The sequence below is a fragment of the Drosophila miranda genome, chromosome 4 (assembly GCF_003369915.1).
Source record: "Drosophila miranda strain MSH22 chromosome 4, D.miranda_PacBio2.1, whole genome shotgun sequence".
Classification (NCBI taxonomy): domain Eukaryota; kingdom Metazoa; phylum Arthropoda; class Insecta; order Diptera; family Drosophilidae; genus Drosophila; species Drosophila miranda.
The window spans coordinates 32,346,647-32,367,180 of NC_046677.1; the positions used below are offsets into that span (position 1 = coordinate 32,346,647).

At 42.1% G+C, this 20,534-nt stretch overlaps 2 protein-coding genes and 1 pseudogene across 2 annotated transcripts; 2 read left to right on the forward strand and 1 right to left on the reverse strand.

The window, feature by feature from the left end:
- Positions 1-1,063: 1,063 nt before the first annotated feature.
- On the forward strand, positions 1,064-8,805 carry LOC108161842 (ATP-binding cassette sub-family G member 1). The gene is made up of 7 exons (XM_017296207.1): positions 1,064-1,562; positions 4,822-4,939; positions 5,973-6,162; positions 6,469-7,302; positions 7,372-7,540; positions 7,617-7,717; positions 7,781-8,805. The coding sequence occupies exons 1-7, from the start codon at positions 1,379-1,381 to the stop codon at positions 8,279-8,281; spliced, it is 2,097 nt and encodes a 698-aa protein (XP_017151696.1). The 5' UTR covers positions 1,064-1,378; the 3' UTR covers positions 8,282-8,805.
- A 4,067-nt stretch (positions 8,806-12,872) lies between these two features.
- Positions 12,873-16,024, forward strand: LOC108161843 (ATP-binding cassette sub-family G member 4). Its single transcript, XM_033393881.1, has 9 exons — positions 12,873-13,106; positions 13,428-13,551; positions 13,619-13,706; positions 13,772-13,873; positions 13,941-14,086; positions 14,141-14,654; positions 14,717-14,885; positions 14,956-15,212; positions 15,281-16,024. Exons 1-9 carry the CDS (start codon positions 12,899-12,901, stop codon positions 15,707-15,709), a joined length of 2,037 nt encoding a protein of 678 aa, XP_033249772.1. The 5' UTR covers positions 12,873-12,898; the 3' UTR covers positions 15,710-16,024.
- Positions 16,025-17,458: 1,434 nt separating this feature from the next.
- On the reverse strand, positions 17,459-19,477 carry LOC117189018 (annotated as a pseudogene).
- Positions 19,478-20,534: the final 1,057 nt, after the last annotated feature.

The following is a 20,534-nucleotide window of genomic DNA, read 5'->3' on the forward strand; positions in this document are numbered from 1 at the left end:
ACAATGTCAATATGCGATGTTACTTTGAACACCATCTTATTGTGATTTGATTAAAAAACCACAAAAAAAGGAAAATATTCGTATTCACAGAAAACCCTGGTTGTGCCAAAGAAATTCCCACGCGCTATATAATGACCTAATGCCACATAAAATTGGAGGAGTTGGAGGGTTAGCTGAGTTACAGCATAACAGCTGTCAACTTTCATAGCTGTTTGTTCAAACAAGTATTCCCTTATCGCCTGCCGATACAAGGTATCCAGCTATAGAACTGGAAACCCATAATTGTGTTTTCCGGTACATCATAAAAGGTTTCAAAGTACAAGGTACATTATCAACTGAACGAAACCTGCTATCAGAAAGATACTGGCCAAGCTTTTCGAGGCATTCCATACGTCAATGCAATTAGTTTATGAGTCACAGTTTTCCCAAAGCCATGAACTTGTAATTTAACATATGAAATACCCGATTTCGTTATCAGTACAAATGTGCTTCCTAGTTACTTCATTACATTCTTACTATTTTTGGAAACGGTCAATCTATTATCCAACCGATAGGATTATCAATAAAGAATGTCTTCTACCACGCGCAGAACAGCTTGTTATAAACTTTTAATACAAGGCCTGGCCGATAAGCATTTTTATACATATAGTAGTACATAGTAGAAATACAATGTACATACATACATACATATGTATGTAGTTAAATATTAGATGGCAAGTTTTCATGCATGGGAATAGGTATCGATGATATCCAAGCGAATTACCCAGCGGAGTCTAAATTTCCCAGAGAACTCTAATTATCAGGAATTCTTCTGAGGAGCAGCACTCTGAGAATACCCCAACTGACGCTCTCTCCCCGCTCACACGCACACAGGCAGCCATTGTGGCGCTCGCTAGAATATGAACAAGAACTGGGGGTACTAGTGCCGTCACGCTCAGACGCATAGCATAGCAGTAGCTATCTCAGCTGCTCAGCTGTTGCTGTTTGTGTGTTTTCAGGTATATACTCTCTGCCTGGCGGCAGCGGTATTAATTTCTGGCTTCGTTCCACTGCCACAACTGGGGCCCGTTCATTCACGATCAACCCGCGAGCGAGTAAAGTTCAAAAATCCGAGAAGCAGGAGCGCCCTTTCATACGCACGGGTGGAATTATTTTCTCAGAGAAGACCACACGGTGGTGGTTTAATCGGGAACGGGAACGAAAAGGGCAGAAGGGGAACAACAACAAAAATACCCGGTGCAATATTGCTGCCAGGGCAGTGAACGAATCGCGTCGCAGTGTCAAAGTTTCTAAATACGAATACACACACAGAATACAGTAGTGGTTGCATTTTGTTTTTAAACCCCATATCTGATTGATTGATTGCTTGATTGACAAGATGACTAAGAGCGATAATGCAAATCTATTGAACGACAACAGGCTGGGTACTGGAGGAGCAGCACAGCTGAAAGCCCAGGTTGTGCCCGCCCAACCGAAGACCCTCCAGCATTTGCCCAAGCGACCGGCAGTGGACTTGGCGTTCCACAACCTGACATACCGCGTCAAGGAAGGAAACCGCAGCAGTAAGTACAGTGTGAAAACATATCTGGAAAATGCATACCAACATATTTACATAAGTATAGGTTTACACACCTTTACCCCACAACAACAGAGTGAGCAGAGACCGTGAGCATGAACTGGACGCGCCTGCTCATTCTCATCGTTTTCGCTTTCTTTGTGCATTCTCTTGGTCTATGAAAGGCAACGGAAGGCAAGGCCTCACCGCCCTCACATACGAATTCTGTAATACTGTGGTTATACATACATATGTATATGTATGTATATTTTCTCGACTGCAAGTTTCATCTTCGGAGCGGATTTGTTGCTATTACGCACTACGCGCCGTTTCCCCAACTTTAGCAAGTTTTACTTGTTTGCTTTAGCTGCGCTCCGGCTTCGTGCTGGTTTTTGATTTCTGGTTTCTTTGTTCTCGCAGCGTCATATCAGCGGTTGTCTGTGGCGTTGCCACCCTGAGTAAAGAACGTGGGGTAAGCTGTCAGCTTATAGGATTGATTTCCCCATTAAACTAGTAACGCTAGTGACTAGTGACTAGTGAATAGTGGCCAAAGGGCACAGTAATGCGCGATAAGCCATTGACCGATACATAGTCGCTAGAGTTACTGTTACTGCCCACACACACAATTTTTCCTATTGGGACGGACAGTCAACAAGTTGATTTGATACCCGATGTCCGCATCAAGAATGCGAACCATGTACATACTTCTCTCTTATGTACATACATATGTATGCATGAACGATTGTTTTTCGTATGTATCCGCAGCTAAACATGGGTGGAGCAGTGTGTGGGGGTTTGGATCTGGCGCTGGCACTGACACTGGCGTAGCTATTGTGCTGTTAATGAGCAAAAAGCATTCTATGCCAGTCCGTATTCTCCGTGTATTTGATTGTAGAGGCATCAGTACGAGTACGAGTACGAGTGTGTGCTTGTTGTGTTAGCACAGCGATTAGGTTTTATTCATAGGCGGATAGATATGAAAGAAGGTTTTGGGGTTAAACTCCCTTCGGAACACATAAATTGCTATCCAAAACAAGTGTAATCAATGGTATATCTGTACATATGTATGTACATATGTATGCACCTGGACTGTCATATCTGTGTGGGTGTGCCCCTGTGAGTATATGTTCAGTAAATGTGACGAATACCTTTATTCCCTCCTATATGTCCATTTTGAATTAGTAATGATGGCCCAGCGATATTTCCAATAATTGGGTATTCATATGGGCACAGCACAGCTGCTTTGTTCTCAGAAATCCATAAATCAATACAATTCTCAGATCCAGCTCCAGGTATGGGGCCAGATATCTACAAAGACTTCACTTCTGTATCGCTTGATATGCAGCTAAAATGATGCAAGGACAACAACTTTAACGCTCCAGTCTATAGATGCCATGCATCCCAAAGCAATTTTAAGTAACTGCCACAGCCTGTTTAAGCTTTAAGCGCAGCCCGTTCGAAGCAAATCAACTTCAACTAAGTACAAAGGTAATTGAAAGCGCCAGCAAGCTGAACTTTGCACAGCCGCAAACCTTTAAGTCTGATGCGAATAACAATCATCAGTGACGAGACACAAAGGTCGGCAATACGACTCAATTGAGTCAGTAAGAATATATGTAAGAGTATGTGCATACATACACACTCCTATTACCTACAATTGAAAGAGTATATTTGCACATGCGAGTGTATGTTTCATCTTAAGGCAAAAGATTTGCAGATGGCACGCCACTCTCGGAGACGTGCTAAGTTTTCGGGCTAATAATGTATACAAAGTAAAGTGGCTATGAAGCAACTGCCGCCGCTGTTGGCATTCGGGTTACTCGGGTTAAACAATTATGGAAGTACCTGCGAATGTTCTCAAAAGGCCATTCCAGATTTTTATTTCAAGTGCTCGCCTTGAGGCGGCTGCACTTGCTTGTCCAATTAAAAATAACAACAAGCAAGATTCCCTCCTTTCGATTCCCCAAACACCGACTGAAATGCCCTTGGAAGCTTCTTCTGCGCACAACTTTTTGGCCAACTTAGTGGCTGCTCGGGATACGAGTACCTGTGGAATAAAATGAACAGCTCTGAATTGGCCTTAGCGTTTGGACTAAAGTTTGTCAAGCGTAGCGCACTTCAGTCGAGCCACAGCCACAGCCATAGCTCCAGCCCCAGTCCCAATTTCGGGACGGATACAGCCGAGTTGCGGGCCAGTGGCAGCTGCAATATGCGGCAATTCAATGCGAAGCATTGCGTATAGTTAGTGGCTACGCTAGTATGCGGCTTGGCAGTCGCAGTCTGTCAGTTGAGGTTCACTACCAGCTTAAATAGCGCCGTATTTTGTAATCAAGTGAGCTGTCGGGCAACTAAATTAAACCAACCTATGTACATATGCACGAGATTCGTACAATTCAAGTTTTTTGTGAACGCTAGAGCGAAGCTATAGGTCACGGCAACTGACTAGTAACTAGTCTGAGTTACGACACGCCTAAATTGGATTGTTTTGTAATGGCCATTTAAAACAACATCTCTTAAGTTAGTAGTTTCTACCACTAACCCACAGCCCCGCGATCGCAGTCTGTTACGATCGCATCAATGACAAAAGATCCTCACCTGAGAGCCATACAAATGATCGATATGTCCATCTTTGGCGAAGATTCGTAACCGGCAATTGCGAATAACCGCGCGTGCCCGAGAGCAAACTGGTTTATTAGCATTTTCCTCCACAGATGTTATTTTCTAGTTTATATTTTATTCATATGGTGTATGGTGTACATAAGGCACTTCCGCGTCTGCTCATTCATCTAAGCTGTTTTTATTTGAAAAGAATACGCCAATATGTGATTCTGAGGCGGATCGTTTAAAACCCTCAAGAATATGTTATTGAAAGCACCTACTATCTAAAACGCACCCAAGAAACATTAAGGACTATCTGATCACCGGAATCGTTGGATCCCAGCGCTTGTAAAGCTTCAGACACAGCTCTATTGTCTGCATTCACCGCTCAGACGCCGCGGCGTCCAGACGGAGATGGAGGGCAACAAAGCTCGCAGGCAGGGGCCAATGACCGGGTTATGCTGTTTGATTGTCAGTCTTTTTTTTATATTTTTTTTACCTATTGACTTCACTTCACACTTGATCGTCCGATGACATTCAATAGCTTCGCCATAGTTAAGTGGCGGCGCTTGGTTCAATAACGTTAGATTAATCATGAAGGCGACTATTTTTAGGCCTGATAAAAGATTTCCCCAAAAACACTTATTTCATACATCTTGTCATTTCAGATGCCAAAACAATTTTGAAGGGCGTCAGCGGACGCCTGCGGTCAGGAGAGCTCACAGCCATCATGGGACCATCCGGCGCTGGCAAGAGTACGCTCCTGAATATTTTGTCTGGCTACAAGTAAGTTTGGCTTTGTCTGATCCCGATGATGATAATTTGCATTCACAACGAGTAGCTGGTACATATTTTCGCATGTGTGTATGTGTGTTTATGACCTTGTGGAAATACACCAGAATGTACGGCACACGGTGCCTGTTGCGCCGTACTAGTGCTAGTGCGAGTATATTTATAAGCCCGCCCTGTATTATCAGCATTACTATAAAGAAATATATACGACTTGAAAATTACACTGCCTCTCAGAGAGCTTGAACCGCCGACCTTTTCGCGACTCTGCACGAGCACAGAATGGGTTCTTTGAAATTATATAATTTATGCACCGTGGGTACGGAATCTTCATCCGTCCCTTCCAAAGTTATTATCTTTATTCGTTTATTGAAAACGTTGAAGAAGTTTTGCTGTGCGGCATAATAATCATAAACATTTCAAATTAACTTGCTTAGTTGTTACTGTTGTTACTAGGAGCTAGGCGGCGGACAAGTCGCTAGCCATGAATCGCCATGAATCGATATGGGAATGAGAGGTTGACTGAATCGCAGGAAGCCGATTTCTGTCATGCCATGTACATATGTACTTACATACATACATATACACATATATCAGAGTGTAATCAGCGCCTCGCTTTGTTTGTGTTTTATTAGTTTAAATACTTGTGTGGGAATACGCTACTAGTTTGCTGAACTTTGGAACCAACCTCTTTGCGCAACAGTTCTCCAATCGCGTGCACATACTATACACATGCCTATGTACATACTGGTACTTTAATATATGATATAAGTGTACACACTCGTAGATATGCAGAGAAAAAATAGGGGTCTAATTATCTGTGTTATTAGCTCTGTTCAAAATTCAATGATAACCAATGAAGCAACTGTCTCCACGGGCTTGCCAAAATGGTAGGCATATGCATTTTAACGAGACTTTTTTTTATATGGAAACCTTATGAAAAGCTTTCCGATGGCCGTGATCAGTCCTTGATGGATTCGCCACAGCAAGTCCATAGCATCCTTAAATACGATTTTATTTTTTCCTGCAGAACCTCGAGCATCGAAGGAAGCGTCACCATGAACGGCGCCGAACGCAACCTGAGTGCTTTCCGCAAGTTATCCGCTTACATAATGCAGGATAATCAGCTGCACGGGAATCTAACTGTGCAGGAAGCGATGACGGTGGCAACGAATCTAAAGCTCAGCAAAAAGTTCACAAAGCCTGAGAAGAATTCAATGGTAAGTTATTCGATCAAAGTACAGACAGACGGCCAGGCATATAAGTATGTACATACAGACAGCACACTCAATTATGAATTGGACAAGCTAAATCAAAGTTCCAGACTTAGGTGTCTGTATTCTCGACGCATATTTTTAACTCAATAAAACCAGTTTCTGGCAGAATATATCACAATACCCGTAGGTGACAATATGAAAGTCTGTTTAGGCTATTTTCAAAAGTCTTGCAAGTCATCGCGGCCAGACAAAAACCAAACTTAATGAAAGGAAATTTCACAGCGCTAATAAGTTAGATGTCTCTTACAGATCGATGACATTTTGCTGACTCTGAGCCTGAGTGAGCACCGCAATACGATGACTCGCAATCTGTCAGGCGGCCAGAAGAAGCGTCTATCCATTGCCCTGGAGCTGGTCAGCAATCCACCCATTATGTTTTTTGACGAACCCACCTCCGGCCTGGACAGCTCGACCTGTTTCCAGTGCATTCATCTCCTGAAAATGCTGGCCGCAGGTGGACGCACAGTCATCTGCACCATCCATCAGCCTTCCGCTCGTCTGTTCGAGATGTTCGACCAGTTGTACACTCTCGCGGACGGACAGTGCGTCTACCAGGGCAGCACCAAGCAGCTGGTGCCCTTTCTCTCCACCCTGAACTTGGAGTGCCCCAGCTACCACAACCCGGCAAGCTATGTCATTGAGGTTTCTTGCGGGGAGCACGGCGATCACACTCGCAAACTGGTGGAGGCAATCGACAATGGCAAGAGGGACATCCGTTCCTCCGCGGACTATGCTGGACTGAAGGCCCGCAATGATCTGGTGAAGGTACAAAATCTGAAGGCCATCCTGGACAAGAACGATGCCTCAAACGTCAGCGGAAGCAAGTACGAGGACAATCTGACCTTAAACAATGGTTTGCTAAATGGCATGGTCAACGATATTGTAAAGAACACCAACACTGGGACTGCCGTGGTCAGCACCAATGAGAAAGGCGATGCCATGATTGACGTGGAGAAGACGGACAACTGTACAACGGCTCTGCTCTCGGAGGAGATTACATCGCCGGAGCGGTACCCGACGTCGCAGTTCCATCAGTTCTGGGTGGTGCTCAAGCGAACTTTGCTTTTCAGCTATCGCGATTGGGTAAGTTTGGCACCAGCGAACATTTTTAGAGAACCAATAACTAATGCAATAATAACTTTTTTCTCATAGACGCTTATGTACCTACGATTGTTTGCTCATCTTTTGGTTGGTTTTCTGATTGGAGCCCTCTACTACGACATTGGCAATGATGGAGCCAAGGTGCTCAGCAACCTTGGTTTCTTGTTCTTTAACATGTTGTTCCTCATGTACACTTCAATGACCATAACGATTCTATCATGTAAGTGATTTAACAACACAACCAACCATATATGTATATTATGTACTCATATGTGTATCAAATCCAACGTGTTTAGTCCCACTTGAGATGCCCGTGCTGTTAAAGGAGAACTTTAATCGCTGGTATTCGTTGAAATCCTACTATCTGGCTATATCAGTGGCTGATCTACCATTTCAAGTAAGTTTTTCAAAGCCGTTTAAACGAACCACAGAACGAATATTTACCTTCTATTTTTACCAGGCAATTTTCTGTGTCATCTACGTATCCATCGTATATTACTTCACCTCGCAACCTTGGGAACTGTTCCGGTTCTCGATGTTCCTGTCGGCCTGCCTACTCATCTCCTTCGTCGCTCAGTCCGTCGGTCTGGTGGTTGGCGCTGCCATGAACGTCCAGAATGGAGTCTTCCTTGCCCCGGTTATGTCCGTGCCATTCCTGCTGTTCTCCGGTTTCTTCGTCTCCTTCGACGCTATACCGGTGTACTTACGTTGGATCACGTATCTATCGTACATCCGCTACGGCTTCGAGGGCACCGCTCTGGCCACCTACGGCTACGAGCGTGAGAAGCTGCGATGCTTCCAGACCTATTGCCATTTCAAGTCGCCCATCACGACGCTGGAGGAGCTGGACATGGTGAACGCGAACTTTACGCTGGATATTGTAGCCCTTGTCGTGATCTTTGTGGTGCTGCGCATTTCAGCGTACCTGTTCTTGCGCTGGAAGCTTAAGACTGTGCGCTAGGTTTTTGTAAAATTAAATATTGATTTCGGTTCTAAAAGCTTTCTATGTACCTAATACCTATTTAGTTAACAACAAAGCGTTCTGGGTTCTTAATATTTAATCCTTGTACATTTTATTTTTGCCTAGTTTTTAGTTGCGAAATTCATAATCTAAGTGATACGCGCTTTATTGCAGCCCCAGATGTAGCTAAAGATAACATTTGATCAAACTAAATCACATTGAACAAACCACAATTAAGGAGTAAGCAAATATAGGGCTATAGGTAAGAAAAATTCACACATCAAATCACACTATTTTGCCAAAACCAATATAATATTAAAATATACTATTTTCATGTGACCTTTGAAATGTGTACAAGCAAGGAAGAAATTATATATTGTCGTCCGTGAACAAAAACATATTTTATACATATATACATGTACAACAACAAAAAATCTTGCAATTTGTATTCAAGATGCATTACATTACGACTGTTTGTAACTATTTTATACCAATTTTTAAAATACAGGTTTCTGATAAATTCACATGTTATTTAAGTGAAAAACATATTTTGTAATCACATTTATATTTATAGTTGATTCGTGGAGGAAATAAAGAAATGCTGTACAAAAAAGTCTTGATTCGATTTACTCCAGGAACCAATAATACACAGTCATCTGATCATCCGATCTGATAGACCAGCAATTATACATGAGTACAAAACCTAAGACCCTGAGAAGGTTAATGAGGTTAAAACTGCAGCCAGGTCGAAGCCTTCGCAGAAAGTACGGAAGATCTCCACCAACATTGCCAACAGATGCGACATCAGGGAAATTGACAGGCGGGCTTGGATAGACAGACATGGTTATGTATGGACCGATCATATATTGATGCTATATTGACACTGATATAGAATTAATGTAGGTATATACTTTATGGACTCGGAAACGCTTCCTTCTGGCTGTTAAATACTTATCTATACAAGCCAATACTTGTATATCAAATTTAAAACTTATAGTAAAGAGCCGATGACCTGCCAGCTAGTTTTCCACAATTTCTCTTAGGTTAAGAATTGTATTGTGAGCCTTCAAATTTATAAATAAATAAATAAAAAAATATAGTCGATTGTTCTTCTTTGAGAATTGTTGGCCAATCATTTGGCCAAGACAAAAGTTTGGGCGCTGTATTTCGTGTAAATGAAGTCTGATCAGTAAGGGTTGTTCATTCAGGATCGTGAGGATAAAGACGAAAAACAGGTCAATTTTTGGAAAACTCATCGATAATCGGCCGATTTATGTATGGCTGAGAAATATAATGGAATTGAAAAATACAGTCGAGCTTCTGTATTACGAACTTAGGTACAACGAAGTTTACTATATAACGAATTTATTTTTAAAACACTGCATTTCTATATTCTGCAAAAATTAATTCTAGATAATTTGTTTAATGATTTTCAACGTCAAGGCTACGGATTTAGTCAGCCCAAAAGTATGTCATAATTTGTTTATGTGGCCGATATTGATCGCCACCTGGCGTCACTTCAATTTAATTGGGTGGGCGATCATTGCGCAAATAATTAAAATGAAATGGCTAAAGAGGAAAAAATATCAATTGGTACAAATTTGTTTCTTTTGCGAGTCTGCACGTCTGTCAAATGAATACGAAATCTGATTGCATCGAGGAACATGTGCCATGCCGTCGCAATGAATTTGCAATTCCGTCTCGTTAGTAAAATGTAGGAAATTGTTTAGAAATGCCAGCGGTTTCAGGGTCACCATCATTTTGGAAAGATTTAGCGAACGGTTTTCCAATTTCATGCAACATAAATGTTCTCGCATTAAGTTCTTCATCCCAGCTCTCAGTACCCCCTTTCCTTATGTTTTTACTGTTCGTAATGAGAACTTTTTCTTGGGACTAGACTTGTGGACTATCTAAATGTGAATAATGAATTCCACTGGGGCATGGGCATTGACAGTTGTTTACACATTCGTTGCACAGATCATTTCTATAGGATGGGCCTATAAATAGAGTATGTTATCCTGCTGTATCGAAAATCAGAGGCTGCCGAACAAGTTTGCCAAGGGTTTGCTGCTGCATAGGATGAAAAAAGCTCTCTTTCTTTGCCTAGAAGTGTTCTTTCCACTTTTCTTTGTCTGCTGTGGGCAGGGGGCAGTCATGCCACTCTGTTGTTCTTCCTTCATTTGCTTTCAGTACATTTTCGGTCGTTGGTGCAACAAGTCGTCGCTGCTGCCGGTTTCGTTGTAGTTGTCATTGTCGTTGTTGTTTCCGACTCTCAGTCTCCCCACCATCCATGCCACCCGTAAACAGCTGCCTTTGCCAGGCGAAAGAGAGTGGAAAGCTAACGCGAGCAGCAACAACAAAAAGAAAGCGGAGTAAGTGCAATGAAGCTCTACGACCCTCTCCTTTCTCTCTCCCTCTCCGATTGTGGTGAAGGCTAGTGCCAGCGAGTTGTGCACTTACGCAGATGCAGATGTAAATACATAATAATACCCACCAGCAGCAATATCTAAGCGCGTTCGTTGAACCTGAAAGTCGGAATGGCTGCGCGAGTGTGATTGTGTACATATGTATGTATGTACGTACTAAAATATGATAGAAAATATTTTCAGCCGCCGTGCCGATTCCCGCTGGCACATACAATCAGCAAGTACTGTTTAATCGATTGTTGGGTCAACTAAGGAAATCATCATTATGATCTAACGTTCTGATAACGTCTGAAACCCACTATATAAGCCACTGAAAAGTCAACTGATTGCACTCGGAATTATCTCATTTAGAAATATAGCCACCACGTATCCGGTTGGAGTCGGTGATAGCACTCTGATAGATGTCAGAATCCTCTAACAGCGTCTGGAGCCCGCTTCTCTTAGCGCCAATGTTGACACTAGTGTACGTCAGACAAATCTGTTTCTGGGACACCAAAATAAAGCTCGGTGCCCGAATATGCCCTGATAAAAGTGTGAATACTCGTACATACAAATAGTCGCATATAATTATAATGGTATGGTGAATTTAGCCTATGCTTCATAGATACATACATACATATGTACATATGGGATTTTTAATCATATATCGCACAGTCAAAGCAAAGTTCAACATTCGCCGCTTCATTGCATTTGCATGCGCCATTACTCACACAAAAAAGACAAGATACGAAACAAAGAATAAAGAATCTTTTGGCACGTCGCCTCTTGCATACCCTTACACGGCACATCATACAAACTCATGGATATATTCATAAAGTACTGGGTACTGGAAATACCCAAATATTTGAGGAAATGGTACCCAAACGCGTATACAGTACGATACAAAAGACTTTTAAGTAAGGCCATTGGTCACGGCACGCACCCTGTTCCCACCGATTTCCGCTCCTATTTCGTATTCATGCCATGCCGCTAAGACTTTCCACGAACAAAGCCAAGTGCAGCAGTTCAGAAACGTGTGTACGAGTATCATTCTGTATGCATCTGTATATTGTACGGGCTTATACTTTCATGCACTAATGCGGGGAATTATATGGAGCATGCAATCAATGAGAGCCAAGTAAAGATAAACAATGAAAAAGAGGAGTATATGTACATAACTATCAGCTGTCGCCCTCAATCAATCGAATAAAGCTTCCGCTGTTGCTCTGCTGTACATATGTACAAGTTGATAACGTTCTCTACTAGTATTTGTATTCCCCAAAGCTGTTGTGCAGTTACTGCAGTTGCAACTGCAACAGCAACTTGAACTGGAAGTTGCCGCTCGCTTATCTTCGGCTGCGGCTCCGGCTGGGACAGCGCAACGTGGTAGTTGCAAAATTCTGGACAAGTTTTGTTTGCCTGCCTCTACTGAAATTACTCACCAGTAACCCGTGACGTGTTACTTACTCTCCCCCACATACCCAGATACCCAGACACCCAGATTGGATCGGCATACAGTCAGCCGGCTGTTTAACCAGCCAGTCAGTCAGTCAGTCACTCGGTCAGAATTCATGCTGGCCGCCAGTCGTTCCCGTACTACTTTCAATCAATTGAAAATCTGAGTTTATTTTTCGAGCTGCGCTCTAGCACAGCACAGCACTCGCGCGTTCCCGCTCCAGCCGGGGAAATGAAATTCGTTTAAAAAGTTCTTTGCTCAGTGCGAAATTTGTTTCCAGAACGAAAGCACCGCGTTTTGCAGTCGTATCGAAGCGTAAGTAATTGTAATAAATGCAAATACTCACTTGTAGGGGGATGAAAGGTTTCAAGTGCCCGCATCGCTAATTAGAATAATAATACAAAACGTCTTGAGACAACGAACAAGCAGTGAATACTTTTGACAAACTGGTTTACAATTATTTACTTATTTCCACATTGCATGTGATTCTGACTACTAATTGATTACCATTATGCAAATAAACAGACAAAAAATACTGACCGCGTCGAGAAAGAGAGAGAGAGAGAGAGAGAGAGAGAGAGAGAGATAGAGTGAGACAGAGCGAAAAGCGCCGTCGAGGATTGCGCCTAACAGTATCGAGAGGTTATAGCTCTACTCGTTTACTTAAAGCTTGTTCCCATCCTACATTTCAGGGGCAATGACTTCAACCTAAACAACGGCATTAATTACTTATTGAGGTATTAACAGGCAATCAAGATGCAATCGACTAGTAGCATCAAAGGCAGCACCAGCTCCCAAAATAGTTCGCTGCAGTACAGCAGCGACATCAATGCCATAAGCCTTGAACTACCCGACCATTCAGAGGATTTCCAATCTACTAACGGATTAAAGTATTTGCCAGCCTGGCCAGCAGTTAACTTGCAGTTTACGGGACTAAATTGTGAAGTTCCGGACCGATGCAACGGTAAGTTAATGCGAGGGCCACTCACTCATTACAGCTAAGTAAATGCTAATGAACATATCGTGTATAATATTGCATTATTAAGAATGATAATTGGGGATATTTTCCCAAGTAATTGCACTGCATGTCCAACTACCCAATTATTTTGTGCGGCTAAAAATGCATATATTAAACAACAATTATCGACGTCAATTCTATACTCATCTGATGAAATATGTACATGACAGTATGTGCCATTTAACCACAATTCATACATTCCATATCACACAGTCACCTATTTAGTTCACCTACTATCACCTTTTAATGAACCATCGCGTCTTGCAGCCAAAAAGACGAAGCAGATTTTGCGGGAAGTGAATGGTGAATTTCGCTCTCATGAACTGACCGCGATTATGGGACCCTCAGGAGCTGGGAAAACGACTCTGTTGAACCTACTAGCGGGATTTGGGTAAGATATATCAAGCTGATTTTCACCTACCACTGATCACTAACTTAAACTATGATACCCTGTGCAGGGCTGTCAACAATGTCGGCGAGATATTAGTCAACAGCCATCCAAGGGATATGAGAGTCTTCCGGAAAATGTCCCGATACATAATGCAGGTACAAGGGCTTTGCTGCTGTGCAGTCCAGTCCAGAAGGTTGATTTAATTTCAAATGCTTTTCAGACCGATGTTCTTGATCCGCAATTTACTGTGCTCGAAATGATGCTCCTAGCCGCCCATCTGAAACTGGGAAATGATCTGCGCTTAAAACAAAAGCTAGAAGTTGTGAGTACCATAAATACATACATCGAAACGAATTTCTATTTGAGTTTATTTGATCAATATTGCATAGATAGATGAAATTTTGGGAATGCTACGATTAAAAAAATCAGAAAACACAAAGGCTCTAAGGCTGTCTGGAGGTGAACGAAAGCGCTTGTGCGTTGCCCTTGAACTGGTCAATAATCCACCTGTCCTTTTCCTGGACGAGCCCACAACGTAAGTGCATGATAAGTATTTCCAAATCTGTAAATCCTAATTGAAGGCCAAAAGCGGCCTGGACGATCTGTCTAGCTCCCAGTGCATGTCGCTATTGAAGATGTTGGCTGCCGGGGGGCGCACTGTAATCTGCTCAATCCATACCCCGTCCGCCAAGATCTTTGAGATGATTGATACTGTGTACGTACTGGCCGAAGGTCAATGCGTTTACCAGGGAGCTGGGAGCAACATTGTACCCTACATGCAATACTTGGGGCTGAGCTGTCCCGTCACATACAACCCGGCCGACTTTATTATTGAGGTGGCCTGTCACGAGTATGGCAATGCTTACCAGGAGCCAATGGTCGAGGCCGTGTGCAACGGTAAGATTACGCGGTGGACTCCGGCAGCGGACGATGGCAAAATCACACCCACCAAAACCGACACAACGTCCGGCGCGTCGTCATTCTATGAAATGGAGCAGTTCGATGAGGAAATCAACCCAAAGCTATTGCAGTCGAAATCTAGCTGGTGGATGCAGTATAAGCTGCTGCTGACCCGCATGCTACTCCAAATGTGGCGGGACAAGGTAAGTGGCGACGACAATGAATTGGCCAACAGCACGGATCTTATTTTCCTTAAATCTTCCAGTCATACATCAAGCTAAAGTTCTACATGAACATAGTGCTAGCGCTAATCGTGGGAGGCCTTTATGTCGGAGTGGGACGTCTGGCTTCCAAAGCGCTGTTCAACTTTGGCTTTATGTTTACTATTGTAATAGCTTACTTGTACCTGCCAATGATGCCTGTACTGCTTTATTGTATGTCATGTTCGTCTGTTACTCTCTTCCTATATAATCTAATTTATATTTATTTTTTTTTGGCAAACAGTTCCGTCGGAAATAAATCTGTTGAAGAGGGAATACTTCAACCAGTGGTACCGCCTAAGCTCCTACTACGCTGCAATGATTTCTGCCAAATTACCATCGATGTTCGTACTGGCCGTAATTTATTTATCAATTGTGTACTTAATGTCCAGCCAGCCTCTGGAATGGTTCCGCTTTATTATGTTATTTACGATAGCCTTTCTTACGGCCCTAACCTCTGATAGTTTTGGCTTACTGATTTCCAGTAGACTAAGCTTGGTGGTAAGTTTCGTTTTTCAGTTGATTACTTTGCCTGATACCTAGTCTGAACCACCTTTATACCTTTCTAGAATGGAATGTTCATGGGTCCTGTACTGGCTGTGCCTCTGATCTTACTGTCTATATATGGCATTGGCTACGGCAAAGATACATACATTTCCCCTATCATGCGATTTCTGATGTCTCTTAGCTATTTGCGCCATGGTATGGAGGGGCTAGTAGCAGCGCTATACGACTACGGAAGGGGCGATACAATCTGCGAAGATACCGAAATGTTCTGCATGTTCAAGAAATCTCAGTTCTTGTTAATTTTTCTGGGCTTTGAAAACATGCACTATTTGTGGTCTGTCTTCTGCTTGATTGGATTTTATATGCTCTTTACAGTCTCGGCGTACGTCATGATACGCCAGCGACTGAAGAAATCGTCGTGCAACCCCATTTTCGTCCACGTCCTTCAGCTTTTAACTAAATACTTTAATTTTACTTCATATAAATACTAAGCACGGTGTTGATATACCAAGGGAAGGTTGGTGCTGGTACCCAAAAACCTAGTTTTATCCGAGATTCTAGTTTTTCTCAAGACATTTTCATGGGAAAATGCCATACGTTACCTGTTTCGCCATGCTGTGACAAATTGTATTGCATTATACTGATTATAGCATAAATCAATTGTACGGCCGAGCTGTTGAGTGATATACCGGATACATCTAAATAAGCATAAACATAGAAAACTATACATGTATTGTATTTTAGATTACATGTACATATAAACTTACCAACTTTTCCCAATAAAGGTCCACTGGAACTGTAAACAAGAGAGATAAATTGTCGATTAAGTTTATCGCAGTTTTGGGAAATTTTCACATATTGTCCATACAAACATATATAAATATTAACTATTGTAAGGAGAGTCCTTTAGCGCATAATTAAAATACCACCACCATTTTCGATTGGTTGTCTGTTTATTTTATTTTTTCATTTATTGCGATGGTTCTTATTATATACATATGTAGTTGCAATTATCATGTGCATGTGGGTCATTCGTTTGGATTTTTAATATATTTTTGAGGAAATTTGGAGGAAAATACATTAGCTTATAGTTGTTTGCAGAAAAATACATACATATGTATGTATGTACATACAAGCATGTTGATTAAAAACTTTTGGGAAAACACAATAATAACAACCAAAGTTGTTGGCATATTACTCCTTGCATTCACAAAATTCATTATTTTCTTATTTAAGCACAGGAGAAGGGTAAGTTATAAACAATTTTGCCACACTAATTTTAATTTGGGGGCTTCAATTTCAAACAAAGTTTTGGGTTATCGTTAAACTTATTATTACTAATAATAAATTTTTCAGTGAAACTTTTCACACTTTATAGTAGAAGAACAGAAAAAATTAAAAACAAGAAGGAATTGCACAAAAACGGTTAACTTAATATTTGTATACAAACGAGGATGTCGCGAAAACGCGCACATGTGTAAACAAACAACAAAAAATATAAAATGTGCAGCACGCACACACACTTTTTTTCATTGTATATACATATGTATGCGTGTGCACATAGTGCAGTGCGGCAGAAAGCGCGGGAAAATATTTCCTTATTGCGAGAAATGATTTGAGGCTCCAAATAACACTTTCCACACATACACTTTAATTATTAGTTTCAAACACTAATGTTTATCTACATTTATTTATTTAGATATTTATGCATTTACACAGATATATGGCCATTTTGCGTTTTGAGCTTAAAAAAATTCGACATTTCGCGGGCATGTGAGTATGAATGGCCTACGTGCAACCAGTGTGACTGACCCTCAGAAATATACCGGAATATACCGTAAATATACCGATGACAAAAATAACTTAGTCCTTTAAATCCACCTTAATTTAAACAGGAGTAAAAATTGACATGAATAGTTGATCTTGTAGATCCAGCCTATGGTATTTTCATACCAACTGGTCGATTGTTCAGAAATCTTATTCCTCAATTTTTATTGAGTAGTGTCCTTTTGACACTACTAGCTAGCTAAGACCCTCAGCCATAAACACGTGAATTTATACGATTGATGAATCAATTTTAAGTTAATTTTAAGAAATACCTGTTATTTAATAGGTTTAGACAAAAAAGGTCAACAAAAATGTAAATTGTGTACTTGGGAACTACACATTCGCTACATACCAACTACATATCTACGGACTAAGGACACTAACCATACAGTATATACTGCTATAGAGGAATGTACAATTTATTTCCTTTAATAATTTTAACATACTTGTTTTCGAACTACTTTGAAACCAAATTAATAATGACTCTTTCCCAGATTTGCATGCTTTTGAACCTTTTATGCATTTAATTAGATTCCTGCATGTACATCTCGATCCCCTTACATATTCAAAATGGCATTTCTACACGAATTTTAGATGATTTTTACTGGATGCGTTAGCACAACAAGGTGAGTCTTACAGATATATTTTGCAAGGTGTATGACGTACAGAGGGAGAAACAGTTTGTGAAGTTACATCTTTGTTTAAACCGTTATAGCATGCGCCTTTGCCCTTGCATTTCGGTAAAATACGCCATTTTGATTATTTACTTCTGTGTTGTGTCGCTCGATTGTTCTGTGTTTGGACCAAAACATTCGACGCTCGCGTGTTCGGTGTTTGCACCAAAATATTCGTCAGGAAAAAACTGCTGAGCTGAAGAAGGGTCACTTTGAGCTTCGGCCTTCTCCAAATGAGCTATTAACTCATCCAAACAATCCAGAGATTCGTTCTGGGCGGCGTGCTCGTGGGACTGCACGAGATCCGATGGCTTGTGACCACAGTTTTGCTGCTGATCTGCTCTGCTGTAATTCCCATATAATTCACGAAACGTTGTGCGCGTCAAATTAAGTTCCCGCCTTCCGAAACTCATCTTCTGGCCATCGTCCGCCGCGTCACGACGCGCCGCCTTGCGTTCGTCGTGCTCTATTTTCTGGGCAGATGTACGCTCTCCACCTGGGCCAAGTGCGGAACTCTTTTGGGAGGACCACGAGCTGGAGGCTGACTTGCGAGAACGTTTGATGATTGCCGGCACTTGTTGGTGATTCCTCCTACGATTTCGGATACCAGGGCAGTTCCGCCCAGAAAGTATCCCAGTGCCATTAGGAGAAACATCCCCTCTGTGTCCGCGGTGGTCAGCTGGCGTTCCTCCTGGATGATTTCTCGCAGGGAGCTGGACGAACTGGCCTGCAGCAAGCGACCTGATGTTGAACGCTGCATGACCCAGCTTACCTCATTGTTGATTTTGCTAATAAGTCCGCTTTGCTGGGCCAGCAAAATCATAGAGTCGATCTTTCGCTTGTACACATATTCACGAGGAAACAGGAATCCAATTTGGAAGAGAGCGAAACACTCTTCGCTCCGATGAAGTGCCGAACGCCGCGATATATTTCTACATGAAAAATCACTGTAAAAATCATTGACCCAAAGCAATAGTTCTTACTCATCCGAGAAATTCGATTGGACCAAGTATTCAAGCTGAGCTTTTGATCCAAGAAATGCGTAGTTCCAAAAGAAACTTTGCGTGACGTTTCCGATGCCTTCTTCCAGACTCCCGACGAACTCCATTTTCCTGTAAAGCCGTGACGTGGGATTGTGTGTGGAATTTTGAAACCATGTCTCCCAGCCTCCGTTGTCTATAAATATGTATGTGCATACATGTACTTGTGAAAGACGTGGGCTCTATTACGGACTGTTCGTCGACTACTTGCTACTGATGCTACTCACCCAGCGTGCCAACGCGAAAGAAGAGGCCGAGCAAATCTAAGACAGAGTCAACCGTATCTGGAAACGCCGGCAATGTCACAAACGCTATGATCGATCCGGTGTAGCAAGATGTAATGATTATCGTGAAGAGCCAATAGGCGCCGATAAGCAAACGCGTGGAGTTCTTTTGGGTATTGCTCTACGAGTATTTGCCGGTGAAGGTAAAAGCGTTTGTGAACATGCCAAAACATATTGGGCATGGGCATGGTTCACACGCGGTATATTCCGCCACCCTTCCCATGGTTTGCCTTCACTCATTATTAATTCTAAATAATTTTCGTGCTAGGTACAAGCTTAAATTCCGGGAGGGAGAATCGCACTTGCCATCCATTTCATTTTCACAAACAAATCAAGGGAAGAATTCAATCCGATTGCCTCCGCTGGTTCTGTTAATCTGACTCGACCTCAGGTGTTAATGAGGCCAGCCTGCCCAGACCATCCAAATGAGCCTGTGCTTGAGGTGGCCATTTTTCCAGTTCAAAACATTATAAAATTAATTTATTCACCAAAAAAAATATTCTACAATTACCCCCAAACACCATGACTTTTATATGTACGTACGTACATATGTATGTACGTATGTATGTACTTATTAAAAATTTGTAAATCCTCAAAGCCTAAATAATATTTATATTTTTCCACTCGAGCTTCACTAATAGAGAGTCTAAAAAAAAACCCTGGAAATACTCGTATGACTCGCAATTGCGCTCAGAAATCCACTCATACCTGGTCACTCCATCGACGAAAGTGCTTTCCTCGACAAGCGCCTAAAATGCTGTGGGTGGAAAAGAATCTCAATGGCATAGGGTCTGGGACAACATGGCTACTGATCGGCACAAATTGAGGGCAACGGAATCTAAAGTTAAAAAACGCCATGCGAAATCTCACTCCATTTCCACTGTACGTTCTGCGCCCTTTACTTAACCATATTTCGTTCTACTCTTTCACAATCGTTTTTTTTTCACATCCTATCTCCTGGGTGGAAGAAGGCAGACCAACTTTCGGTCGGACCAGTGACAAGAACTGACGAATTTCATTTATTAGGCGTTTAATTGTTGATTTTCCGTTGTCGATCAGTGGTCGGGACAAGAGGATAGGAATTCCATAAATGGCACTCTAAAGCACTTTGTCACTCGAAGCACATAGGTTTGCCGATGCTGGTCGCTTTGGAACGCGCTCTCATTGAAGTGTCGCTGCAAAGAGTCCCCAAGCGGACTCAGCGCAGCAGAAAATAAAGCGGCTGAAGCAGCCTCTCCGCCTCTTCAACTACCGATTCAAATTTCGGATTTTTCTTGATTTCCACTGAGAGACACAACCGGCTTAAACAAATTCGGTACAGATGCCTGTGTCCTGGCGGCAAACCCCCTAACAGGTCAATGTAAAAAATGTCCACGGATTGAGCCTGATTCTTAGGCGCTGGATGGCGCCTCACAAAAATAATCAAAACTTGCATGCAACAAGTGTTACAAGAGAGAATAAAAAGTATTGAATGATATCCCCGCGCTCAAA